The sequence below is a fragment of the Rhipicephalus microplus genome, chromosome X (assembly GCF_043290135.1).
Source record: "Rhipicephalus microplus isolate Deutch F79 chromosome X, USDA_Rmic, whole genome shotgun sequence".
NCBI lineage: Eukaryota > Metazoa > Arthropoda > Arachnida > Ixodida > Ixodidae > Rhipicephalus > Rhipicephalus microplus.
This window is the reverse complement of record NC_134710.1, coordinates 28,603,969-28,630,310: the sequence shown is the minus strand read 5'-3', so window position 1 is coordinate 28,630,310 and position 26,342 is coordinate 28,603,969. Positions and strand designations below refer to the sequence as shown.

The window sequence follows — 26,342 nt, the reverse complement described above, 5'->3', positions numbered from 1 at the left end:
GCCGTGGCGACCGTATTGCACTGTATGCGAAAGTGGGAGGTGTTTCATCCTCTCAACATTTTACTCTCATGTTCACCACCGCGATTGGGTGTCAATGTCGTGGTGACAGATATGTACAGCACCGCAGTGCCTTGCCAGGTGCGGCGCATGTAAAGAACGCGTGGTCAATGGCGCACTACGGTGAAGTTCGCGGATTCTGTGCTGTTTCATGATTTCTGCGTTTGCGGGTGTGCGCGCCTGGCAGCAACGTGCTCTTTCTTTCATCTTTTTACCTGTTTTTCTTGTGGCTTGCGCTTTGGCCAAGAGTTTGTTGTAAGAAAGCTGTCTGATCGAAGAGTATAGGGTGGAGGGGGGGGGGGAGAATATGCGCTGAAGGCACCGAGTGCGAACTACCTCGCCGACGTGCTGCAGCCAGAGGCGGACGGCATAAATCAAACGCATTATGATGAAGCGTTCTGGCTGGCGGCCGTGTACGTCTCTTTTTTTATATTCCTGGCGGTTGTTTTCTACTTGGGTTTTTATTTTAAAATCTTTTTTCCTCTCTCTCACTCTGTTCCTCGCTGCCTTGTAAGGACCTCGGCTGTCTGTTTGAAAATTTCCACGTGGCGTTCGATCTCCGCGCGCTGTTTGTTCACTCGCTTAGCGTCAACCGCGGCGCTTCTCATATCGCCGCCTTTCCGATATTGCCTGGCGCAGATGAGGTGGAAAAAAGCGCCCCCCACTCCCCCTTTATTTTCCTTTTTTCGGGCTTACGCGATTCTCTCTCTCACCTTGCCCGAGGCTGCAGTGCGAACTTGTTCCCCGCACCTAGCGGCGGTGCCGACTTTTCGCCGCTTCATTTGTCTGTCGACATGCGGCTTGCTGACTTTGTTTCACGCCCACCTTTCGGCGCAGTAGCCGCCCTGTTACGTCCACGTTGATTATTTCTGCTGCGCTCGCCTTTCAGCTTCTTAGCAGCGGCAACCAGGTGCACCATCGGTGCCATAAATCTCCAGTCCCTTCATTACTCCCCAGCCTAGCGGCGAGAATCGAAGAAAACGCAACAAAACTCACGCACCTCATCACACAATCTTGCTTGGTTTATTATTTTCTTGTTCATCACTCGTAGAAAGTTTCTTCGTTCAGCCTCTATACTGGCTTTCTCAGGGAATAGATCTTCCTTCATTGCTTCTTTTTTTTATCTGTAATGTGTAATCGTGTACTGAATGAAAGTCAAGGTTTCATTTGCGCCTCAGTAGACGTTTCAATGGTGATCCTAGCTGCGGCTATACTAGTCATATGGTAACATTTGACACAAGTTTAACCACGTAGAAGAATCCCGACTGTGCCGCGATGGTACGCCAATACTGTGCCATTAAGATGATTAGTTTGTGAGTGAGTGAGTGAAACAATTTTATTAGATCTACAATACACGCGAGTTAACTCAGCGTCATCTGGGTAGGCCCACTCGGAGACTGTCAAGCAAACATTTTATCAATTCGGGTACGTTGGTTCACTTGGGCGTCCACCAATCAGCTGTGACGAAATATTTGTTGTTTCTTTGATTTTGTAGTTTCCATAGCCATTCAGATGTCAGTGCCCGTCAAGAAAAACCAGATGATCGAAATTTCCGCAGCCCTCCACTACAGCTTCTCTCATAATCATACCACATTTTGAGGCAGTAAACCCCAAATAACATTATTATTGACCATTAAAAATGTTCTGGAGTAATTCATTAAAGCAACAAAATAGACGAAGCTCTTTCATAGAAAGTCACAGCTTTGCCGCAAAGGCGAAGCAATGAACGCGATAGCAACAACTTGGAAGGTCACGCGCCAAATGGCGAGCAGATCAAAAGCTGACCCGCGTTTTCCACGCACAAATGACGCACGAAACGTATTCACAGGTACACAGGTGAACGCGAATTAGCGTCTCAGTTGTTACTTCGCTGTGTCTGAAAAGCGCGCCCTTTTCGCAAACGGACGCTGTGCAATGATTGCAGTGACTTTTGTGCGCTCCGTAACTATAACAGAATCGTTTAAGTCAAGCCCAATGCCAGCGAAGACGTATGGTCCTCTCCACCGAGAGATAAGGGCGCTCGAGAGATTCCCCATTCCCCCTCCTCTCCGCGGGCCAAAGTACGCGTGATAGATGAGAGCCGCCGCGCGCTCACTGCGCCATCTTGCTGATAATGCTGAAAACACCATAGCCCCCCCCCCCCCCCTCGCGAAGCGCCCGCCAACAGCGGTAAGTGGTAGATATAAATAGCTTGCCGTTTGAACGATGGACGATGAACCTTTCGGTGGCTCAGTGGTTAACGCCTCGCATTCACGACGTGGAGGTTCCCCGTTCGATTCAGCGCACTGGAGTCTTTAATTCTGGATTTTTTTCCTCATTCCGTTTTCATATGTACAGATACGTATACATATACGGTGCATGACATCGATGCCGACGCCGGTGGCGAAATCCAGCAGAGAGTGCCCATATCATTGCTATTGCAATAAAAAGTTATGATACACAAAGGGGTCACGCATAGCGTTCATCGGTGGTAGGCAGTCAGAAAACCTAAAACAGGGGGCATGCGTGTGATTGCGTTAGATATGTGCTATATTAACCAAGAAAAAACGCAACACCATGTATTGTAATATAAATTCTCCCGTTACTCTTGTAGCACATGGGAAAGCCTACTCTCTCGCGGCTCAAGGTCAGGTTTTCACTTTATAGGATGATCTTCATGATGGCAACAATTATATTTCATTAACTGCACTTAATATGTGAAATATATATTGCATTGAGCCCATAGCCCTCGCTAGACGAGGAATCATTGCGTCATGGTATACACACAAACCATAATTTATTACTCTAGGCTCTTGGACAGCCAGCGAAGTTGTATTCCCGCGGCCAGCCCATTTTACGACTCGATTTGCAGGAGAAATTAACATAAATAGACTGTACTAAATGACACCACTGTAGCAATGAATCTCTACCATCTGCGTAAGCAGCTTCATTCTGCAGAGCATACGAGTACGGGTTTTTGACTTAGTCCGTTTGCGAGCGTTGTGTTGCGCAACCAGACTGAAATTCACCGCAATCAGAGGGATTTGCGTCGTCTTTCTTTTTTACGGTGTGATTGGACACTGCCGTGGGCATGCCATGCTGATGAATGTGTTTGCAAATTTGGCTTTAACAACGTCCGGCTCATTCTGAGAGTAAGGCAGCATTTCACTTAAACTAGATCTTTTCTTGAACACATTGAGCCACTTATCTCGACGAGTTAGATTAAGTGGTGAGTTCTTGACTCCGCCAGTTTTGTAAATCCTGGAAATATCTTTATATGAAATGTTCAATTCAAGGAAAGGCACACACACAAAAAAAAGCGTGCGGGGGAGTTGTTTTTTTTTTCTCCTCACGTCAAAGCAGAGAGTGCGAAGAGCCACGAAAACCTATGTTATTTGACACTGTCGCAGCGTGAAAGAGCGCATTCAAACGGCCTATTACGCCATACAAAGGTCGTCGCACGCCTGAACCACCAGCCATAGAGTGCTCTGCTTAAGCTACTGAATGGAAAATGAGGAGAGGGGCTTCTGACGTCGATCTGTAGTCTGAAAAAGTATGGGTACTGTACAGATTCACACGATGACCGTTATTGAGACTTCAGACACTTTTGTGGCTGTTTACTGTGCTTTTTATGTCACCACTTACGCAATTATTAAAACGATAGAAGAACTTGTCTAGCGGGAATTCCAGTGTCAGCTCCATTTATCGTGAGCGAAAAATGATGACCTTTCCCGTGACCTAAAAATTGAAAAAAAAAACATGCAAATGAAACAAATCAGAAAATTTTCGGATCCGCGTGACGATGAAACCCAGACAGTCTGCGTGGCACCACAGAGCCAAGACGTTTCACGAAACTCCTTTGGGAAGAAACAACATATGAATGCCATGTAGTGGTTGGAGTATCCTTAACGCATCACATATTGGCTAGTAGGTGCGTAGAATCACACAAGGCGTCAAAAGATGCGTCTTGAGTAACGAATGGGTGTTTGAAAGGCCCACACATTACAAAGTGCTCAGATATTCAGCAGCAGCAGCAGAAGTATCAACAAATACAAAGTGAACTGCGGCGTAGGTTCACGTGTTACCCTACGGACGCGTAGAAGCCTCTTCGCTGATCATCAAAAAGAATAATTATGACGGAGTCGGCACTGCACAACCCTGCTTGCAATAGACATTAGAGAATATATTGGAACGGCTAATGTTACAAGCTCAGACACTTGTTTCAATACAGCATGGTTGAGGCACGCACCGACAAGTGGTAATAGTATTTTTTTTTTGTTCAACGTCCCAGAACTTACATATTATTGGGGGAGACGTCGTAGTGGAGGACTCCGGAAATTTAGACCACTTGGGATTTTTTAACGTGCAAACGGGCCTCATGCATTTTCGCCTTCATCGGAAGTGCAGCTGCCGCAGTCAGAATTCTATGAAGTGTGGCAGTTTCGGCTAGTTGGTATGACATGACGATAGTTATAGCGCGAGAACAGAACAACACAGAGACAAGAAGGACACGAGCGCTCGTGTCCTTCTTGTCTCTGTGTCACCATTCTGTTCTCGCGCTATAACTATCGTCACGGAATTTTATCCCTCGACCTGCGGGTGAGCAGCCGAGTTCCTTAGCCACTAGACCACCGTGGCAGGTAGGGTAGCAATCGGCAGATATGGTAGCAATAAGCGAAGCAGGGTAGCACTTGAGAAGGGGATGAGCTCGAGGGCTGATTACGCTGTTGTATTGCTCTTGAAGGCGAATCTCAAGCGCCCTCCGTCTCCGACTCGGTGGTACCGTGGCTATGTGCTCGGCTGCTGTCCCGAAGGTCGTGAGTTCGATCCCAGCCACACCTGTCGCATTTCAATGGAGGCGTAATGGTAGAAGCCCGTGTACTGTGCAGTGCCAGTGCACTTTCAAGAGCACCAGATGGCGAAAAATCACCAGGTGGTCAAAATTTTTCTGCACTACGGCATCTTTCACAATTGTCTCGTGGTTTGGGAACGTAAAACCCCAGATATCATTATAAAGCGTTCCCCAAAACTTTTCTTTTAGGAGCGAAGCTCCTTAAGGCGTGGGCTGTGCGTCCCCTGTATGTAGCCACCTCTCGTTCAGTTCTAAGTATCACGCTAGCCACCGCCCGATATAAAGGGTACAGCCATATCCATCCGTCCATCCGTCCATCCGTCCGTCCATCCATCCATCCATCCATCCATCCATCCATCCATCCATCCATCCATCCATCCATCCATCCATCCATCCGTCCGTCCATCCATCCATCCATCCGTCCGTCCGTCCATCCGTCCGTCCGTCCAAAAGATGCAAGATGCTATAAACTAGACGGCGGTACGTGTAGTTGATTATGAAAGATGCGAGGTGTTATAAAATAGGAATGATGCCACATATGGTGCGTGTCATCGTTCGATATAGTGCGGCGACGTACGCTAGGGGGAGCGTTGCAATAAAATCGAGTGGGCAAAATGTACGGAGGATTCATGGTTTACCAGGTTTACCTCCGGAGCTTCGCCCACTCATCATCATTCACTTCGTGGACATGGCGGCATTTTTTTGTTTTTTCTGAACGCATGTGGCAATAAGACTCTGTTGGCAGGAATTATTTACTGCATATTGTGTCATATCTATCGTGAAATACTGCTGGCAATGATTACCTTGCAGAGTCTTAAAGCTGCTTTATTATATGAGAAAAAAGTTATTTGGAGAATCCCCGTTCATACATCATTTACATGTAACGGAAGTGCCATGTTTGCAGCTAGCATGAACACTAGCGCGAGAGGTCTTTGCAGCCACTTTTGCAGGAAATTGCGTGACGCGAACCACGTCTTGTAACAGTCAGATGGACTTCGCGTCATACCAAGAGCTCAGAAGTGATGAACTCGTTATTGTAAAAAGGGTAATGGAAGCGGAAAGCGTTTCGAGAGTACTGCTCCCAAAGTTCTTCGTGCACATGCTTTCCAAATGCACGTAAATAAAAAAAAAACAGAGAGAATGCTTGGCACGGAATACATTGACAGCCAAAACCTCTTTACAAACCACCCAAAAATGTGTTTTTTTTTCTCTCTCCTGAGGTCCTAATTTAATGCTGTCGTTGCAACATAGGGCTATAAAACGAACAAATAAATAATGATTATAGCATTATCGTTAATTAGTGAACGAAGCTATGGTGACTAATAGCCATCATATAGTGTCCGATACACGAAAGGAATGGTTATTGCGACAAGTATCTTCGGTAACGGTTAAACTTCAGCATTTAAAGACGAATTCTTGTTAAGAAGCATCAACCAGCGCATACAAACGCAACAGCAATAATAGTGTCTACCAGAGATTAGATAAAGCGCTTCCCTTGCGTGTGCATAGAACTCTACGCAACGTGCTTTAAAAGCCAGCAGTTTAAACATGACTGCACCATAAGCAACCACGAACAGTTCATAGGGCAATCATTATTAAACATACATTTTAAGCCGCAAACAAAAGGCTAGGAATAGACCCCACTGGAGCTTCTAAGTGTTAATCTCAAGGCGTTATTTACACACTTTGAGCTCGCGTGTGCTTGCCAATTGCAGAAGCTGGTAGCATCATCATCATCATCATCAGCCTGACTACGTCCACTGCAGGACAAAGGCCTCTCCCATGTTCCGCCAGTTAACCCGGTCCTGTGCTTGCTGCTGCCAATTTATACCCGTAAACTTCTTAATCTCATCTGCCCACCTAACCTTCTGTCTCCCCCTAACCCGCTTCCCTTCTCTGGGAATCCAGTTAGTTACCCTTAATGACCAGCGGTTATCCTGTCTACGCGCTACATGCCCGGCCCACGTCCATTTCCTCTTCTTTATTTCAACTATGATATCCTTAACCCCCGTTTGTCCCCTAATCCACTCTGCTCTCTTCTTGTCTCTTAAGGTTACACCTACCATTTTTTTTCCGTTGCTCGCTGCGTCGTCCTCAATTTAAGCTGAACCCTCTTTGGAAGTCTCCAGGTTTCTGCTCCGTAGCTAAGTACTGACAAGATAGAGCTGTTATATACCTTCCTCTTGAGGGATAGTGGCAATCTACCTGTCATAATTTGAGAGTGCTTGCCGAATGTGCTCCACCCCATTCTTATTCTTCTAGTTACTTCGATCTCGTGGTTCGGCTCTGCGGTTATGCCCTGCCCTAAGTAGACATAGTCTTTTACAACTTCAAGTGCAGTATTACCTATCTCGAAGCGCTGCTCCTTTCCGAGGTTGTTGTACATTACTTTCGTTTTCTGCAGATTAGTTTTAAGACCCACCTTTCTGCTCTCCCTGTTCAACTCCGTAATCATGAGTTGCAATTCGTCCCCTGAGTTACTCAGCAGTACAATGTCATCGGCGAAGCGCAGGTTACTAAGGTATTCTCCATTAACTCTTATCCCTAACTGCTCCCATTCTAGGCTTCTGAAAACCTCCTGTAAGCACGCGGTAAATAGCATTGGGGAGATAGTGTCCCCCTGCCTTACACCCTTCTTGATTGGGATTCTGTTGCTTTCTTTATGAAGCACTATGGTAGCAGTTGATCCCCTGTAGATTTCTTCCAGAATGTTTATATATACTTCATCTACGCCCTGATTCCGCAGTGTCTGCATGACGGCTGATATTTCTACTGAATCAAACGCCTTCTCGTAATCTATGAAGGCTATGTATAGTGGTTGGTTATACTCTGTGGATTTCTCTATCACCTGGTTGATAGTATGAATGTGGTCAATTCTTGAGTAGCCTGTTCGAAATCCTGCTTGTTCCTTTGGTTGATTGAATTCTAATGTTTTCTTTACTCTGTTAGCAATTACCTTTGTAAATAGCTTGTATACTACAGAGAGCAAGCTGATCGGCCTGTAATTCTTCAAGTCCTTGTCATCTCCTTTCTTATGTATTAAGATGATGTTAGCGTTCTTCCAAGACTCTGGTACTCTTCCCGTCAGGAGACACCTCGTAAACAGGGTGGCTAGTTTTTCTAACACAATCTGTCCTCCATCTTTCAGCAGATCTGATGTTACCTGATCCTCACCAGCAGCTTTGCCTCTTTGCATGCTCTCCAAAGCTTTTCTGACTTCTTCTATCATTACTGGTGGGGTGTCATCTGGGTTACTGCTAGTTCTTATAGTATTAAGGTCGTGGTTGTCTCCGCTACTGTACAGATCTCCGTAAAACTCTTCCGCTATTTTAACTATGCTATCCATATTGGTAGTTATTTTGCCTTCTTTGTCCCTTAGTGCATACATCCGACTTTTGCCTATCCCAAGTTTCCTCTTCACTGCTTTGACGCTTCCTCCGTTTTTCAGAGCGTGTTCAATTCTCTCCATGTTATACCTTCTTACATCACATACCTTACGTCTATTAATCAACTTCGAAAGCTCTGCCAGTTCTATTTTGTCTGTTGTACTTGACACTTTCATGATTTGACGCTTCTTAATTAGGTTCTTCGTTTCCTGGGAAAGCTTGCCAGTGTCCTGTCTAACTACCCTGCCTCCAACTTCCACTGCACACTCCGTAATAATGCTCGTCAGATTATCATTCATTGTATCTACGCTAAGGTTGGTTTCCTCACTAAGAGCCGAGTACCTGTTCTGCAGCGACACTCTGAATTCCTGTACTTTCTCTCTCAGTGCTAGCTCATTGATTGGCTTCTTGCGTATCAGTGTCTGTCGTTCTTTCTTCAAGTCTAGGCGAATTCGAGACCGTACCATTCTATGGTCACTGCATCGTACTTTGCCAACCACTTCCACATCCTGCACGATTCCTGGGTGTACACTCATTATAAAGTCTATTTCGTTCTTATTTTCGCCATTAGGGCTCCTCCATGTCCACTTGCGGTTTTCTCGTTTTCGGTAGAAGGTATTCAAAATCCGTAAACTATTGCGTTCTGCGAATTCTACTAGTAGCTCTGCTCTGGCGTTTCTAGTACCGATGCCATAATCTCCTACTGCCTGGTCTCCCGCCTGCTTCTTCCCTACCTTTGCATTAAAGTCGCCCATCACTATAGTATACTGTGTTTTTACCTTATTCATTGCCGATTCCACGTCTTCATAGAAGCTTTCAACTGAAGTGTCATCATGACTGGATGTAGGCGCGTAAGCCTGTACTACCTTCATCTTGTATCTTTTATTCAGTTTAATTACGATACCTACCACCCTTTCATTAATGCTATAGTATTCCTCTATGTTTCCAGCTATGTTTCTGTGAATTAGGAACCCCACTCCGAGTTCTCTTCTGTCTGCCAAGCCCCGATAGCAAAGGACGTGCCCATTCTGTAGCACCGTATAGGCCTCATCTGTCCTCCTAACCTCACTGAGCCCTATTATATCCCATTTAAGACCCTCTAGTTCCTCGAATAGTACAGCTAGACTTCCCTCACTAGATAAGGATCTAGCGTTAAACGTTGCCAAGTTCAGGTTCCAATGGCGGCCTGTCCGGATCCAGAGATTCTTAGAACCCTTTGCTGCGTTGCAGATCTGACCGCCGCCGTGGTCAGTTGCTTCGCAGCTGCTGGGGACTGAGGGCCGTGAGTTATTTGACGTAAGCATGTGGGAGGTAGTGGCCAGATACTGCACCAGGGTGGCCAATCCTTCTCTGGCGAGGGAGTGCGTTCCCGGCGGTGGTTACCGGTGAGGCCGCACCCCAGGCCTCTTAATGCAGTTCCATCAACACGCGGATTTTATTTTTTTTATTTTTTTTATCCGGTTGGGAACTGCGCGGCACCGGTATTTCAACCACGGACCTCTTGCATGCAAGGCGGATGCTCTAACCACTACGCCATCGCCGCACCCCTGGTAGCACCTGGTAGCATAGTAGTAGGTTGTGTGCAGCGAAATGGTCCTGAGTTGCTGTATTGTGCCTGTTTATCCTTTTAAGCTCTCGAGCATCTGTGAGCGAATGCCAAAAGTAACCAGCTTTGCGAACGGTGGTATTTTGCACTCAGTGCACATTGCTGGGTCTTTTTTTTTTCTTCTGAACAGAGCGTGCCAGTGGCGGTGGTTTATTAATTGAACTCAGCCTACCGTAGCGTTGGAGATATCACGCCACAATCTGACCAGCTCGCCGGCTCTGGGCCCTGCTTTCCATGCGCGACACTGCTGCGACACTGTAGGGGTTGAGCGCAGCTTTCATTGTTGGACTAACTGGCGCAACAAACAGAATAAGAGATAATGCGAGCGCTTCCGAATATGTTTCGAGTAGATCAGGCATGACACGACAGAAGGTTATGTCTAATAAGCGGAAAAGACGCACTAGCTCAGTCCTTTCTTCGCTATCATTGATGCTTCCACGCCCTTCGCCAACGCGCGTAGGTAATTTATAGCTCATGCTCTGTCTTACCTGTAACCGTTAGTAACTATAGCGCAGCGAAGTGTTTCCAAAGTGCGAAACAGAAATAGGGCGTAACGGTAGGTCGTCAAGGCAGTACGGAACACAGCGTTGAATTTTACCTTAGTCATTTTTTAATTTTTTCTATTTCTAATTTAGAATACATGGTGAGCGCACGTTGTTTGCTTCAAACATTTTTCTTTATTTCACACTTTCTTCAGTGTGGTTTCTTTGATTAGTATTATTGGCTTACCTCGTAAATTCTTGCCGTATAGCTGCAAGTTGTACCAACGTACTAGCCAATACAATATGGTATTTTATAGTGGGATTTTTGCGTCTTTTCTCTCTCGCTCTCTTTCCGTGTTTGTGTGGGTGAGAGAGAGAAAAAGAGGCATGGACAGCGAGAAAGAGAAAATGCTACTCATCTATTAGTACATCCCCTAAGGAGTAGAACAGTCGTCTTGGGCGATTGAATGGCTAAAAGGCCCTGTGATTTTTTTAACAACGTTCCGCCATGACTTGGTGCGTGGATCACGCTAACGCAAGCATTTCCCGCAATGCTAAAGATCTCTGTATTCGACGTCTAAAAAAAAATCGCGATTGAACCAGCATGCATTTCATTGTGCAAATCCTCGCACACAATTACGATGCATATTCACATTTGACTGCATTGTCACAATAGCAAATAGCTATTGTAGATGCGACTGTAAGTGTGCTTGGGTCCACTGAACGTTGCTGCGAGCTGATAGCAAGCGTAGTCATGCTTTAATAGAGAAGCTTTGATTGCTAAAATGACGAGCGTAAAAATCATCTCGCAAAACATGCTTTCTTATTGAAGGGTGAGCTGAAATTATGAATACTCTGGACAAGAGGTGTGATGTTTACGGAAGCTGATCCTTGCCGTTATGGCAGGTATATTCGAAGAAAAAATTTGTTAAGGCATTCCTATATAGCTTCACTTGTGCGCCAAACCGGAAATGAAAGTCTCATACACTCTTCTACCACCTATATTCGCTCGAGGGGGATTTTTTCTTGGCCTTGCTCGTGTTGCTCAATACGATATTCTCTTGCAAGTAAAAACCACATGCACAAAAGAGATACATGTTGTCGTATGTCTTGTTCGTGTCTGTCTTATGTGTCAGGAGTTTACTATAGCGGAAAAAATGCCATACAGTATCTATTACTTGCGTTAAGCTATAGATATTCAGAAGTTGCTTAAACTGGCCTTGATCAATTGTTGCTAAGGAAGATCTTTTGCTAGAGGTAGACAGATACATTGACAGCAAGTGCACAATAGATCACAAGTAAATAGAATTAGTTGTAAATAAAGGCAACATGTGTGCTGATCCGTATCCGACTATTCTGTCGCTTTCCGGCTGAAAGCTTCAATGTCAATAATAAGTGTGTTTTTCTAGCTTCAGTGCAAATACATTTACTCACTACCCATTACTGGGCATTGTGTTGCATTAGGACTCCTGGTTATTAAAGCACTACAGCCGCTAATGGCAGACAGTGCTTCCTTGTATGAGTACTTCACAATTTTTGTCGAAAACGGACCGTAATAACAGTGCGAAATTATTTAAAAAGCATAAAAAATAATGCCTGTTATGCGTTGTAGAAGGCGCAGCTGTAGCTCACTATAGTGCGGAGTCACTTTTTGAGGACTTCGAAACAAAGCGTCAAAATAATTACGTTTGTTTGTTGTTTTTAAAACGAGAAATTTGGGGTTTATTCGTGATTGCGAATTCGTCTACTTCGCTGTTGCGGTATTACGAGAAGGCGAAGTGGTCGGTTCGAGATCAACTCTTAATCCACTTTCATTCTTAGAACACAAGATGGCCGATGCGAATGAAGTATAGCACACAATGCACGTGCGTGCGTGTGGCATAGTGGATATAAGGACAAAATACGAAAGTACACTGCTGTTTCACGAAGCAGTACAGAGCACCTACTTTAGGCCCATTAGGGGACAAGGTAGTCGTGTAAAATATACATATCGTGACACGTACGCATATCTACATTTTGGCACCGCAGATAACTATAATAACGAGGGAAGATTCAAGATGCGTATGGCTAGACAGTTCTACAATTTGTTTCGCCATGTGGACGTCCTCTGTCTAATATCTTTTATGAAGCAGCGCAACCATCCCACTGTATAATGCCGTGAACTTAGCGTGGTTAAGCTTGCTCTGCGCCCATCAGTTGCTGAGCGTTGCGGCTTAGCGAGTACAATGTACTACCTACTTTCCGATCATTTATACATAGTACGCAAGGAGCACGAAAGAAGAGGGCAGAAAATGGTCAGAATCATAATAGCACTGAAGCAACACAATAGACAAGAAAGGACGCAGAGAACCTCCACTGTCAACTTAGCTGTATTGCGGCGAATAACGCAAGTAAACACTTACATGAGTACCAGCTCTTCGTCTAGGACAATAACAAAGCCAAGGAAAGACATCAAATGGATACCATTGCAGGAAGCTGAGAGCGCATCATTAAACCGGCTAATATGACGGTCAACTGAAAGGTCTGGCATTGCCTTGTTCAACAATAACACAAGTGGATTACTCACATAATTACCATTTAAAAAAAATATAGGAACCTCAATGATTTCGCACGTCTAATGGTTATTGTTATTGACTAACACGTCTTATGTGAAATAACAGACCTGAACCGAAGCAACACAAAGAGCAAAAACAAAAAATAATGAAGAATAATAAATAAAAAAGCAGTTGGCTGTAATTGCGCATAAATACACGTCTTTAAAATTCTCAGCCGCAATAAACAGCCGATCGGATAAGATGTTATCTTTCGTCGTAATAATAATAATAATAATAATACTAATGAATGGAGTTTAGCGTCGAGAAACGAAAATATGATTATGAGAGGTATTGTAGGGGAATGCTCCAGAAATTTTGACCACCTGGAGTCATTTTAATGTGCGCCTAAATCTGCCCTAAGTAGACATAGTCTTTTACAACTAATAGTGCACTTGAAGTTGTAAAAGACTATGTCTACTTAGGGCAGGTAATAACCGCAGAGCCGAACCACGAGATTGAAGTAACTAGAAGAATAAGAATGGGGTGGAGCACATTCGGCAAGCACTCTCAAATTATGACAGGTAGATTGCCACTATCCCTCAAGAGGAAGGTATATAACAGCTGTATCTTGCCGGTACTTAGCTACGGAGCAGAAACCTGGAGACTTACAAAGAGGGTTCAGCTTAAATTGAGGACGACGCAGCGAGCAATGGAAAGAAAAATGGTAGGTGTAACCTTAAGATACAAGAAGAGAGCAGAATGGATTAGGGAACAAACGGGGGTTAAGGATATCATAGCTGAAATCAAGAAGAAGAAATGGACATGGGCAGGGCATGTAGCGCGTAGACAGGATAACCGCTGGTCATTAAGGGTAACTGACTGGATTCCCAGAGAAGGGAAGCGGGTTAGGGGGAGACAGAAGATTAGGTGGGCAGATGAGATTAAGAAGTTTACGGGTATAAATTGGCAGCAGCAAGCACAGGACCGCGTTAACTGGCGGAACATGGGAGAGGCCTTTGTCCTGCAGTGGACGTAGTCAGGCTGATGATGATGATGATGAAATCTGAATACATGGGCCTCAAGGATTTTTGCGAACATGCAAAATGTGACCACCGCAGCCTGGATTCGATCCCATAACCTACGGATCAGCAGCCGAGCACTATAACCTCTAGACCACCATGGCGAGTTTCTCTCTCCTCCTAAAAAACTGGCATACTTTAACGGTATATTTGACACCACCATCCCACCTACGGTCACTCTAGTGTGGTGAGGAAAACACACACAAAAACAAAATTCAGTTGAACAAATGCCGTTGTGTCTTCTTTCTTTCTTTCTTTCTTTTTTTCTTTCTTTCTTTCTTTCTTTCTTTCTTTCTTTCTTCTTTTTTTTCATACATTTTCTGCATAGAAAAAAGGGAGCACTCAGAGTCGGCTAATGTATTATCTATGGCCTAGAATTCAACAACATCGCACTGTAAACATCGCTCCGAAAAGCAATCTCGCGAAAGTCAGCGTGAAGTCTCCCTCAACGTTTCCGAAATGTTTGTTTGCAAGAGGAAACAAACTTCACTACGCATTTTCAACTCTCGATGCTTGATCGTATCTACTGAGGGCCTTGAACGAAACTCATCTGGCAGTTCTACTGCATCTAATGATGGTCGTTCTAATACTCAATGAATGGCTCTCTGAGAACTCATCTTTTTTTTTCTTCAAGAGATGCACACTCGAATGTTTTATTGTTAAATGCAATCGTGAGTTTTATGTGTAGAATTAAGAGCATGCTTAATATTTGCAATGGGAACATCATAAGTTTATGGTCATTTGAAAAAATGCGTCCACTTTTTTTTTTGCAAAATCTCTTGCAGAGCGAAATAAAAGAAATTATTTCTCATATCAATGAAATTGTTTAAAGTATTCGCCCCTCAATTCTACTTCTTATAGGGAAGTCCTTTTTGTCTACTTATCCAAAAAATTGCGACAACAGTGTACAATTGTCAAGTGCCATCTCCGTAGCTTCTACTCAGCTTGTTCACATCTAGCATTCCTATACATCTCTTGTCGCATTAAAGTGCGCTAGACAAAGCTGATACGTGTTACTTCGTATGGGAGTTTTTGCATTCCAACAGTGTCTTAAAGCACAATCCTAATGGTTACGCAATTGGGGGTTCTCTAACATGTATTTGTTGACATCGAGAACACGATCACCTGCAACATCGGGTATCTGCAGATCTGCGTGTCCACGACTTCGTTCAAGGCTTCCCAGGATGAATCGACAGTTGGCATTGTTCAACGCAAAGCGAAGTCTCAGCGTACTCTCTATATTGCTTTCCGCACCTATCCAAGTAAAGTCAGCACATTGGGCAATGGATCCACATCCTTCGACACGGTAAAAGGGTGATATCTATTGGTACTGTCGGCTTTCTTGATGGTTGCGTCTTATCTCTATTCGGTGCACGTCATGAAACGATTATTGGGTTTCTTCGTAGAACATACGCTGTCCAACTCGTGCGTGTGAGCCAGAAATCGGCATTTACGTTGATACTGTCATCGGAATGTTGGTCATATAGCACTATTGCCATCTTTTTTTTATTTATTTTATTTTGTATTTTTCTGTCTGTTAGAAGTGGTAGGTAGGGGGGAGATGGTGTCACGTTTTTTTATTGCATTCTTAAGGTTCACGGGGATGATGAATATCATCCACTATTGGATATCATGCACTATTGGAACGGCAAACAGCTCCTTAAACATGGCGTAATGCTTCATTTACTACCACCATTTGTTCCACTCTTTACTTTAGGTGATGGAAGCATCATCGAGCAGTGAGCGTGTCTACTTGTATCATATCAACATGTTTTTGCTAGCACTGCTACGATATGTCATTAAAGTCTCTCAACGAAGTGAACCACAAGAACTCCTTATGGGCTCATGCTTCCTACTACGCGACGTTGATATAGCTTGACAAGGTGTAGAGCTGCATCAGCAAATTTGGAAAGCGCTTTAGTTGCGGTACTTGACCTAGGTGAAGCAATTTTTCTAATTGGTATATCCCAAACTAAACACTTCTACAGTTCAGACATTGCTGTGGAAATCTCTTTCTGCTGAGTTTACACAAAAGCATTTCAACGAAAGGACGAAAAATGTCAACACAGTGCAAACCATGAACTTACCGGGTGGGAATGTTCGATCAGCATCAAGTATATCAAGCGCAAGCATCAAGAGCAAGCATACATGAAGTTCATGTAATCTAGGCATTAGAGCAAAACATGCGCCATATTGGGCTTAGACCAGCAGTCACGAGCACCGAATAATTTGCGTACGGGAGTTTTAGATATCTGAAAACGCCAGTATGTTTTGAGGAGTGCAAACACCAGTTTGAATTTAGAGCTCTAAATGACACGAAGATTGGTCCTATCGAAGATCGACTCCCTACGCCACTACTCGTAACTTGGCGAAAAAGCCATACTCAGAGAGCCATTATTTATGCATAATTTTGTTTAGTATCAGAAAATAAGAGCCGGTGGGATTATTCACTTCAGTATTGCGCAGGATGACCAGAATGCGTGAGCTGTCTGGTGGAAAAGGAATGCATTTTGGCCGCAATGTGCGCAGAGGATCGCGTTTATCCTCGCCTTTCTGAGCTGTAAAAACAACGCGGCTCGCTGAAGTTACCTGTCCCTTTGGTAAACATTTTAGATAATACACACATATACACGCATGAAGGAGCACAATTGTACAGGAGCAATGCAGTCTTTTTACACTTGTTGCTTCTTTCTTCGGCAGTTGTTCGCACTCCACTGGAGGTGTCGGTGACTGACAGCGTGGCGAGCGTTGGGGGTGTGGCCATGCTACGGTGCCTGGTGCCACCGGCAGCGAGGGAGTACGTCTCACTCACCGCATGGGTGTCTGACGACGATGTCACCGTGCTACCTTCCACCGATGTCTGTGAGTTACATGTACCCTTCAATTTCAAAGATACTGATGCCATACATCGTGACACTGCATTTACAGACTCCTATACAAACTTCTACAAGTGTGTCTACTTTGTATAGTTGTTACTAGCACTCTTTAGATGTGATGGGCATGATAGCACGAAGTACGAAGCATGAGACAAGTCAAGCGAAAAAAAATAAGAAAATTTCAAACTATCTCTAAGGCATACGAGAAATTATAGCCACGGAAATGCTATAGGTCACCTAGTCAGAAAATAATATTAGCGAGGTTTACACAGAGTAGATTTCAATAGGCTGCTTGGTCAAAAAAAAACACCCTAAACTAAGAGGATCAAATATTCAATTAAATTATGGGTCAAATGTTAAAAATGCTTTCTGTATTTGTATCTTCCTACATGACTCAGATAAAAGTTGGTACAGTAAAACCACAGGTTGTCTGATACACTTTTTAAGGCCAATGACAGTCCACGCCTGAAGACAGCTATTAGAACAATATTGCGAGAAAACTTGCCAGACGTTGAGTTCATAGCACCATGTTTTTTTGACGACAGAGCATTTCACTGCTTCTGCCTATCGATATTAGAGCTCTTTATTACCTTACCCTGGTACTGGTTTACCAGATGGTATCATGTATGTGCGGACCTTTATCGAAAGTAGACTTGCCAAAACGTAAATTGGCCGCCGGATACGCTTTACGTTTACAGCCATACCTCTTAATTTATCTTCGTTCATGGCTACTCACGGTATCTGCTTTACGGAGACTCGAGCCGCCATGTGAAAAGAAGCCGAATTGCGAGAAGAAATTGTGAACAAGTTGTTTGAGCCGGAATTTTCCTGCTAAATTGACCTGAAATGGTGAAGCCGTAATTGTGAGAGACCTAAGGTCCCTGAGAGGCCGGATAAGTGGAGTTATCTGGCGGGGCCTAGACGAACCACGCAAGCACAAAATTGTTATTGCAGAAACGTGGTGAATTACACTTGTGGTGTGAATGCCTTACACCGGTGCAATAACAAACGAGTTGCTTTTTTAAAGGGGTGCTGCCATCAAATTTCGAGGCTATAAGAAGCCTAGTGTGGGTTTCCTCTGTATGCTGGGACACTTCAGACGAATAGTGGAACACAGCGAACGTTTATAATATATTTTATTCACCTCCAAAGTGTACCTAAATGCTCAATCTCTCTACCGAAATCCAACTGACGTAGCTCTGTAGAAAAAGCAATGAAAGTTGTGGTGACGCTACACCAGATCTGTACAGGCGTGTGCAGGTTTTCCCTTCAGCGGAGATGAAAGTTCATCACAGTGCTCCTCCTTCCTACTATGCTAATGTATGGGGCTGATTTTGCTCAACTCCAAGTTGCAGCCCCCCTCCCTATTGTGTCAAAGTGTGGGATGAGTTTGCTACCCCCGCCCCCTTCATAGGTGACTATGTGAAAGGCCGCCACCTTACCCCCCACCCCCCACCCTCCATGTGCGCGCTTATCGTCGTGAGGTGAGTAGCCTCCAGAGCTCCGCCACGTACGTATCGGCAAAGCATCGCGGCTGCTTCACGTTTGTTTTGCAAGTGCTTGTTTGACACGTGTGCGAGAGCAGATAATAATGAGCATGACGTGCGTCACACCCTTGTGTGCTCACGTGACTGAACCACCTACACTGCAACGTTCCAGCCTAACTCAGGGCTCAGCAATCAAAACCAAAAATTGTCCACATACAAAAGGCGACATTGAAGTATTTAGCTATAATAAATGCTTGCAGCAAAGAACGCGCAAGCTACAAGTGTGGTGGGGCACCACCCTTTTAAGCATTTTCCCTCTGAAAATACTAACAGAAAACACGTGTCTCTAGGATTCGGGTTGGCTGAGGTGCTACAAGATCTCTATACCATGCTCCGGCAAACCGGTTGTCATATACCCGTTTAGCGTGCACTAGAAGTCCATACACGCTAAAAACGTTCATTACGATTTTGACGTAATGGTAATTTATTCCTACTTAAATGGCTGTATAGTTTAACGCAGTTATCCCCACCACTTACGGGTTTACAAAAACGCAAAGATATACGTTTACGTATAGAACGTTCAAACTTTGCCAAAACATGGGTTCCGGCAACACGGTAAACACGATACGATATTCTTGTAACACGGCGACGCTGAAATGTACTAAAAAAAAACTAAGAACTTCTATTATTCGCCACTGAGGCCTCATAGGGGGCGAATAATAAAAAAAACGCAAGTTTATCAAGATGCTATAATAATTAAAACAAGTATGTTGTTGAGAGGTCAGTGTTATAATCTATTTGAAACCTTAATTTTATTTCCCGAGTGCTATCTTTCTTTTGTATTCCTGAAAATGTGCGATAAATGAAAATTTTTTGAGAATATCAAAAATATCCATACACTGCTTATAATTTTAATAAATCTGACGCACAGGCATTTCTTTTGAAGACAAGAAAGTTTCGTTTCATTAAAACCAGCTTTGTTGGAGCTACGTACAAACTTTGGCTTCGCCACAAAGCTTTTCTATTTGGGGCGGTGCATCCTTTACAGGCAAAGTTGTAGGTACTGTGGTAAAAAGTTTCTTGAAATCACTCGCTTTAAGTATTCCGCTGTTCACTCACTAAAGAAAAGGGTGTTTTTATGTTTTTAATTTAATTACTGTAATGTCAATACTGCTAAGTGTGGTCACTACTTAGCCTGTGGTGCCGGTACACTTTCGTGTGGCCTTTACTGAGAGCCAGCAGCGCTAATGTAGTTATACTGTACCGCGTTGCTGTAGCTGGTCACTCGCTTTTCGCCTTGATAGGACTGCTGTCCGTGTTCAAGTTAGTTTCTTTAGTTTCTTTATCGACCAAGCCCCGCCACTCTTGATAGCAATCAGTGCGACACTACCGTCACTGAGATGGTGGATCGAAGACACCACTTATCTCAAAGAAGTACCGTGAACACGGGTGGTGGCTGTGGCGTCACTCCAATCTTCACACTCGTCCCGAGTCCATTAACCGGGACGACTGAAGAGAAAACATGGGTGCTTACTCCAGACGGCAAACTCTGGACACGCGATGTTGGTTGGTGAGAACGCGTGTCCACTATGTCAACAGTCAGTAAGATGTTGTCGATGGAGGTTTCTAATCAATACAAATGCTCGTTCATTACAGCGGAGCAGTTAAGTTTTTCGCTATACCATGTGGCGACACTAGAAAGCTATCACCATCATGAGCTTGCTCGTGCTTTTTCTGTCCTCGTCGTCATCTTCTGCTTCGTTCTCAGAACACGTCCGCCAATCAGTCCAGCGTGGGATGCAATAGCTCTGATCGGTGAGAGATAGAGATAGACATAGGTAAAAAGTCATGGCGAAAAAAAAAAACATTCTTCATTAAGCGGAATTCGAAAGCACGCTATCCACGATCCGAAGACGAGCATCGTAACTTTTCGGCCATTCAGGCATGTCGGCCGAGCATAACACAGCCTTGTATGGCATGGTATGCCAAGAGGGTGGCAAATGAAACTGGACCGAGATGTATAGTTGTGAAGGCGTAGCCAGGTGGTGGCAGAACGGGCCCGGGCCCTTCTCCGTACCCCCGCCACCTAGATTCTTTTTTTTTACTTTTTTTGATGGTATACACAGCGCAAAATGGTGCTCGACCATATATACCTGCCCGTACCCCACTTCACATCAAGTTGGTGACCCCCCCTCCCCAAATAAAAGAGAGAAAATACTATTCCAATGTGTGAGGCTGAGGAGAAGTAAAGGAGAAAGGAAGAGAGCCCCAAAATAAAAAGAGAAATAAAGTGGAAAAAAGAATGAACAGGATATATATATACATATATATATATATATATATATATATATATATATATATATATATATATATATATATATATATATATATATATATATATATATATATATATATATATATATATAGACGTAGCTGGGAAGGAAGGGCACTGGCTCCGTAGTAACAACGAAAGCGAGAAAGCACGACGTACGACGAAACACTTTTAGTAATCACAAACGTTTTGGCTGCTCAGGTCGAGGGATCAAATTCCGGCTGCAGCAGCTGCATTTTAGAAGGAGGCGAAAATGCTGTAGAGTCGTGATTTATGCCGGTTTATTAGCATAAGTGAGTGTAGTCAGCTTCACAAAACCCGATGAAGCCAAGCACACAAAATTAAAGGAGCACTGACATCAAGTTTCAAGATCGAGATGTTCCCATCATTCGGTCGCTTGGTATGCATAGGTCTTCTTGGCCAAATTGGAACGGCATCCGTCGCGTGGAAGTTATTTTAATTCGATGTCAAACAGTGTAGAAAAACTAAGGAGAAAAAACAAAAAATAGACTCCCCTGCGACTTCGATTGATTGATATGTGGGGTTTAACTTCCCAAAACCACCATATGATTATGAGAGACGCCGTAGTGGAGGGCTCCAGAAATTTCGACCACCTGGGGTTCTTTAACGTGCACCCAAATCTGAGCACACGGGCCTACAATATTTCCGCCTCCATCGGAAATGCAGCCGCCGCAGCCAGGATTTGAACCCGCGACCTGCGGGTCAGCAGCCGAATACCTTAGCCACTAGACCACCGCGGCGAAGCGGAGCCCCTGCGACATCGACACTAGTGCTACGTGTTCAGTGTAATACATTGCACAAATACCATCCTGAGTGACGATACGCTAGCAGCGGTGACGTGTACGATCCGAGTGATCTTATCGTGGCGCCGAAGCGCAGAAAAGCACTCGCTCGTCGCGTCTGATCTTCGTCGCACCGGATTGAATGATTTAAAAGAACGGCGAAAGAAAACAGCATGAGTAAACGTATGCTTGTCGGTCAGCGTGTCGGGTAATCGTTGTGAGTCGCGAATGAGTTGCAGTCGTCTAGTTCGAAGCACGGAAAAAGCGCAATGAGGGTGTCTTTTCATATCACGTATGTGTTACACATCAACACGACCACAAGCTATCAAAAGTGGAACAGAGTATAGTCAGATATCATCGCTAACACGTAACGCGCAGGTACTGTTGAATTTTATTTCATCTGTAGACTTTGCGTCCACGTAAAAGTGGAAATACCATGTTAACCGCGAGAGGCTGGATAGGTCAGGCCATCTGGAGGCGCGAAAAAGAACCTGGCAAGCAGGAAACGTATTCTATTTCTCCGCTGATGCTCATTCGTGATAGCTATATTGCATTGACCCCTCTGCGTATACCTGAATGCTTTGCACGCCGAAACACACCAATATAGTTAACTGAGACACACGAGCGAACATGACTAAAGCGTGCATCCTCGGGCCCTCTGCAGTGCTGCTTGGAACAGCATTCATTTCGGAATCACTGTTCTGCAAAAGGTCAATCGAAGCAAAAATAATTCGCGACGTCGTTAATCGAGGGGATTACAAGCTCCAGACTATCGTATAGAACTCGAGTCGACACTTTGTACGGCGACGACAACAATGCAGGGGACAAGGCATGACTGAATGTGTCCGCCTAGCTGACGAAATGTTTGCGGAGCAGCCTAGCCTGACGTCACTCTTTTCTTTGGAGAAGTGGTCAGCTGTGGCGTGATCTGGAGGTGACCGCGAGGTAACGCCACATCTGGTGCTCCCAGTGCTGGAAATTCGGGAATGCCGGCCGTTTCGAATAGTGATAGATACCAGTAATATGAATCAATAAATGTGATAGTTATTCATCCCTCGGTTGCGTTTTAGGTCACGAATCGCTGCAACAGGTTCTATAGCTACTCGCTGACGCAAAAATCTTGGCATGAGTAAATTTGATGTCAGTGCTCCTTTAAGTTTTTTCAGCTCAGCACCTGTGTTGCGTTAGGCCAAGTTAAGCTTAAATGAGCTTGGGTGCACGTTGAACAACCCAGGGTGGCCGAATTTCTGGTGCCCCTCCAATACGGCGTCTCTCAAATACATATGGTGGTTTTGGAATGTCACACCTCACATATCTGTCAATCGAGATTATACGATGAAGAAATACGCCTACTTAGCTTTACAACAAAATTGCTCATCAGGTGTGAGTACAGATATTATTGGAGCACAGAAAAAGAACGGCTGAGGCAATGGAAAACCACCTCAACAACAAGTTGAGGTGGTTTTCTCAACAAACTCATGAGTTGATGCGCGAAACAAAGCATCCAAATTGTTCCAGATTGATACAGTGAATAAAAAAATAAAATTTAAAACAGTCAATATGTTCATAAAATATATTATCACAATGCCACTCTCCGATCGCTCTTCATTCACCCACCACCATTCACATCTGCTCGTAAGGATCATTGTCATAAAGTCCAGGTCTCATTTTCTAACACTGCGTGCACACAGTCATTTAATCCGAAACCTTCAGTTGAATGAAATACTCTACCATCATCTGTAGTAAAAATACGCGACCAATTCTTTTCAAACATGCTTTTGGGAACATCATCTAGAATTGTAAAATTCTGCCATATGTCCTCCTTTTTTCTGTTATTTGGTGTTCGAAGCTCTTGCCTTTGTACTTTTTGTTATTATTATAATCATACCTGAATTACTCAATCGAGTAGCACATTTTGTATAACTAGTGTTCAAATTGGTCTTATCCTTGATGATTTATATGTGGGGTTTAACATCCCAAAGCCACCATATGATTATGAGAGATGCCGTCGTGGAGGGCTCCGAAAATTTTGACCATCTGGGGTTCTTTACCGTGCACCCAAATCTGAGCGCACGGGCCTACAACATTCCCGCCTCTGTCGGAAATGCAGCCGCCGCAGCCAGGATTCGATCCCACGACCTGCGGGTCAGCAGCCGAGTAACTTAGCCACTAGAACACCGCGGCGAGGCCTGGTCTTATCCTTTACTTTTTGTATCTATTATACATGTTACTGTACTTTCCTCATTTGATTATTCATGTATCTCTTTCGTTGTTGTTTTTCATCTATTCGGAGTTGTCCTTCCCCTCTATAATGTACTGTATGTACCTTGAGGGTATTTCAAATAAATAAATAAGTGAGCCCTCAAAGAAATAATGTTTAGCGTACGCGTGTGCTTAGTGACACGTGTATTAGCGGGTAAGAAAGAAAAGCGTGCTTGCATAACGGATGGCGTGGGGACGACCTTCTGCTGCTCAATGTGTGTGTGTGTGTGTGTGTGTGTGTGTGTGTGTGTGTGTGTGTGTGTGTGGGTGGGTGGGTGGGTGGGTGTGTGCGTGTGCGTGTGTGTGTGTGTGTGTGTGTGGGTGTGTGTTCTGTAAATGAGAAGAAAAAAAGTGGGTGAAAAAAAACTTGCCGTGGGCAGGAACCGAACCTGCGACCTTCGACTAACATGTTCTATGCTCTACCACTGAGCTACTACGGCAGCTATCCCCCTGCGCACTTCATTAGGTATATATTTGAGTTTAAACGTGGGAGTGTCAATCCGCGCCACCAGTAGCCTTGGCGGCGAGTGTGGAACACTCTTTTATGAGCTTGTATGGCATCACCTAGCACGTCAGCTTATGACGAGCTGGCAGCTGACCAATAGTCCCTCGTATACAACCTAAAGGCACCAAGTCTACCAGTACGAGATCCTCGTTAAGGTATAATGAAAAAAAGTGTATAATTAAGGGCTCGGTTTTCCATGTTTTCACACAATAATAATGAGATCTAACAGATAATAATACCAAGAAAAATATAGGAGAAGCTATCAGATCAAATTGTATTGTAAATGTGAAGAAAAAAAGTGAGTGAAAAGATAACTTGCCTTGGGCAGGAACCGAACCTGCGACCTTCAACTAACGCGTTCGATGCTCTGCCACTGAGCTACTACGGCGGCTATCCTCTCTTCCCTTTATTGGGTGTATAAGGAGGGGTGGGCTATCCCCCCTCTCTCCGCTACCGCCATGTCTTCACCTTTACTCTCCTCTTCTCTACTCAGCTTCACACTCTACACGTCGTGACTCTTTCTTTACCAAGTCAATTCACTACCTAGTATACGCTTCACTATCACCCTCTCACCTCTATCCTTCCTTTCCGTCTGGGCAGTCTTTCCTCTCTCAGCTGGACGAGAAAGTGCGGACGATGATGCTTAGAAATTCACTTGCGCTGTTGAAGACGTTATGCACCGCAATAACATTATCCGCCTTTTAGCGCTTTTATTTGGCGCAGGCCACCAACTCTGTCAGACGAAGATTTATGTCTTAAACAGGGGAAACAGGAAGTGAGCTCACACAAATATTGTCTCTATTTATCTCTAATGACTCTAAGCTTTTCTTACTGCCTTGCTTCTTGATTTTAGATAAGGCGTCAGTTTAAATTAGGCATAGGCTTGCATCCACAGTGCAAGCCAACCAGATTAGTAATGGCTACAGCACTCATTCATACAAATGATTTGTAGGTTAAAACGTCATTGTTTCATGTGTTTGATAGCGGTAATGGACCTTACAAGGCTTAGCACATGGCCTTAAGTTATTCTGAGTTTGTGTGCAAATACACGCTTTTTGTTTCAGTGGGAGAGGGCCTTATGGAAGGACCTAATACTCAATACATTTTGTTGGAATTTGTGCGCAGAGGCTTTGATCATACAAAGTGTAGATTGAACTGACACGTATTATTCTAGAAAGCGTTTGCGAATCATACTCTACCCAAACCACTCATGCCTAAACACTACATAATACGTCTACGCCTTAGTATTCCTTTTGTGGAAGAATGATTTTCCGACACATATTTCCGGGTTCGCAATATAAGCTTTCGGGCAAGTGAAATGCATATATGTATATGGCATATACGTATATCCCACATTCAATTAACCACAAAATCAGTGACTCACTGCTTTCGTATACTCTATTCCGTGGGACCTTTTTTTTACTGTATTACTAGTCCTCTAAAAATTATCGAAAAAAAATCACCGAATACGTACACACATAAAGGATCAATTTAGGTGCAAAATTGGAAAAATTTTCTTTCCTTTGTGGTCCACAATTGTAGGCTAACGAATAACCTACAGGTGACGCGTTCTTGGTTCAACTGTTTGAAAGTGGTACTGTAAATTGCAAAATTCAGTACATGGCCTTAAATTATTCCTAGTGTTTCATGTGGTTAATACGATCTTTTACTGGGATAATTCACCTCCACTTGATAAACGCATAAGCCGTCCGCCGAAAAAATAATGGAACGCTTTTTGTCATGTTGCGCTGTACTACAAGCATGACTTTATTGTCCGTTAGCAGATTTTGGTAGTGTTTAATTGGGAAAGCACTTTAAGGAAGAAACTAATAATATTCATTGTGTTTTGTTAGTGTTTGTGCGGGAAGGTTTTTGATTGCAAAAAAGCGTATATTACACTGGCAAATAATATTCTAGAAAGCGTTTGAAAATTATACTCTGCTGAAATAACACGTGCCTAAACACTGCATGATACGTCTGCGTTTAGTTCTTTTTTTAAGAAGAATAATTGAGAAACCCGCCATGGTCGTCAAATGGTAATTACGCTTGAATACTGAACCAAACGTCGCAGGATTGAATCCCAGCTACGGCGTCCGCATTAT

At 43.9% G+C, this 26,342-nt stretch overlaps 1 protein-coding gene across 2 annotated transcripts in view; it reads left to right on the top strand.

The window, feature by feature from the left end:
- The window catches only part of LOC119176597 (cell adhesion molecule Dscam1-like), a 716,521-nt gene that overhangs the window by 354,247 nt on the left and 335,932 nt on the right, over nucleotides 1–26,342 (top strand). For both annotated transcript variants that reach the window (XM_075876101.1, XM_075876100.1), the window contains exon 3: nucleotides 16,676–16,837. In XM_075876101.1, coding sequence (XP_075732216.1) covers nucleotides 16,676–16,837 — 162 coding nt within the window. The remainder of the gene's footprint in view (nucleotides 1–16,675; nucleotides 16,838–26,342) is intronic.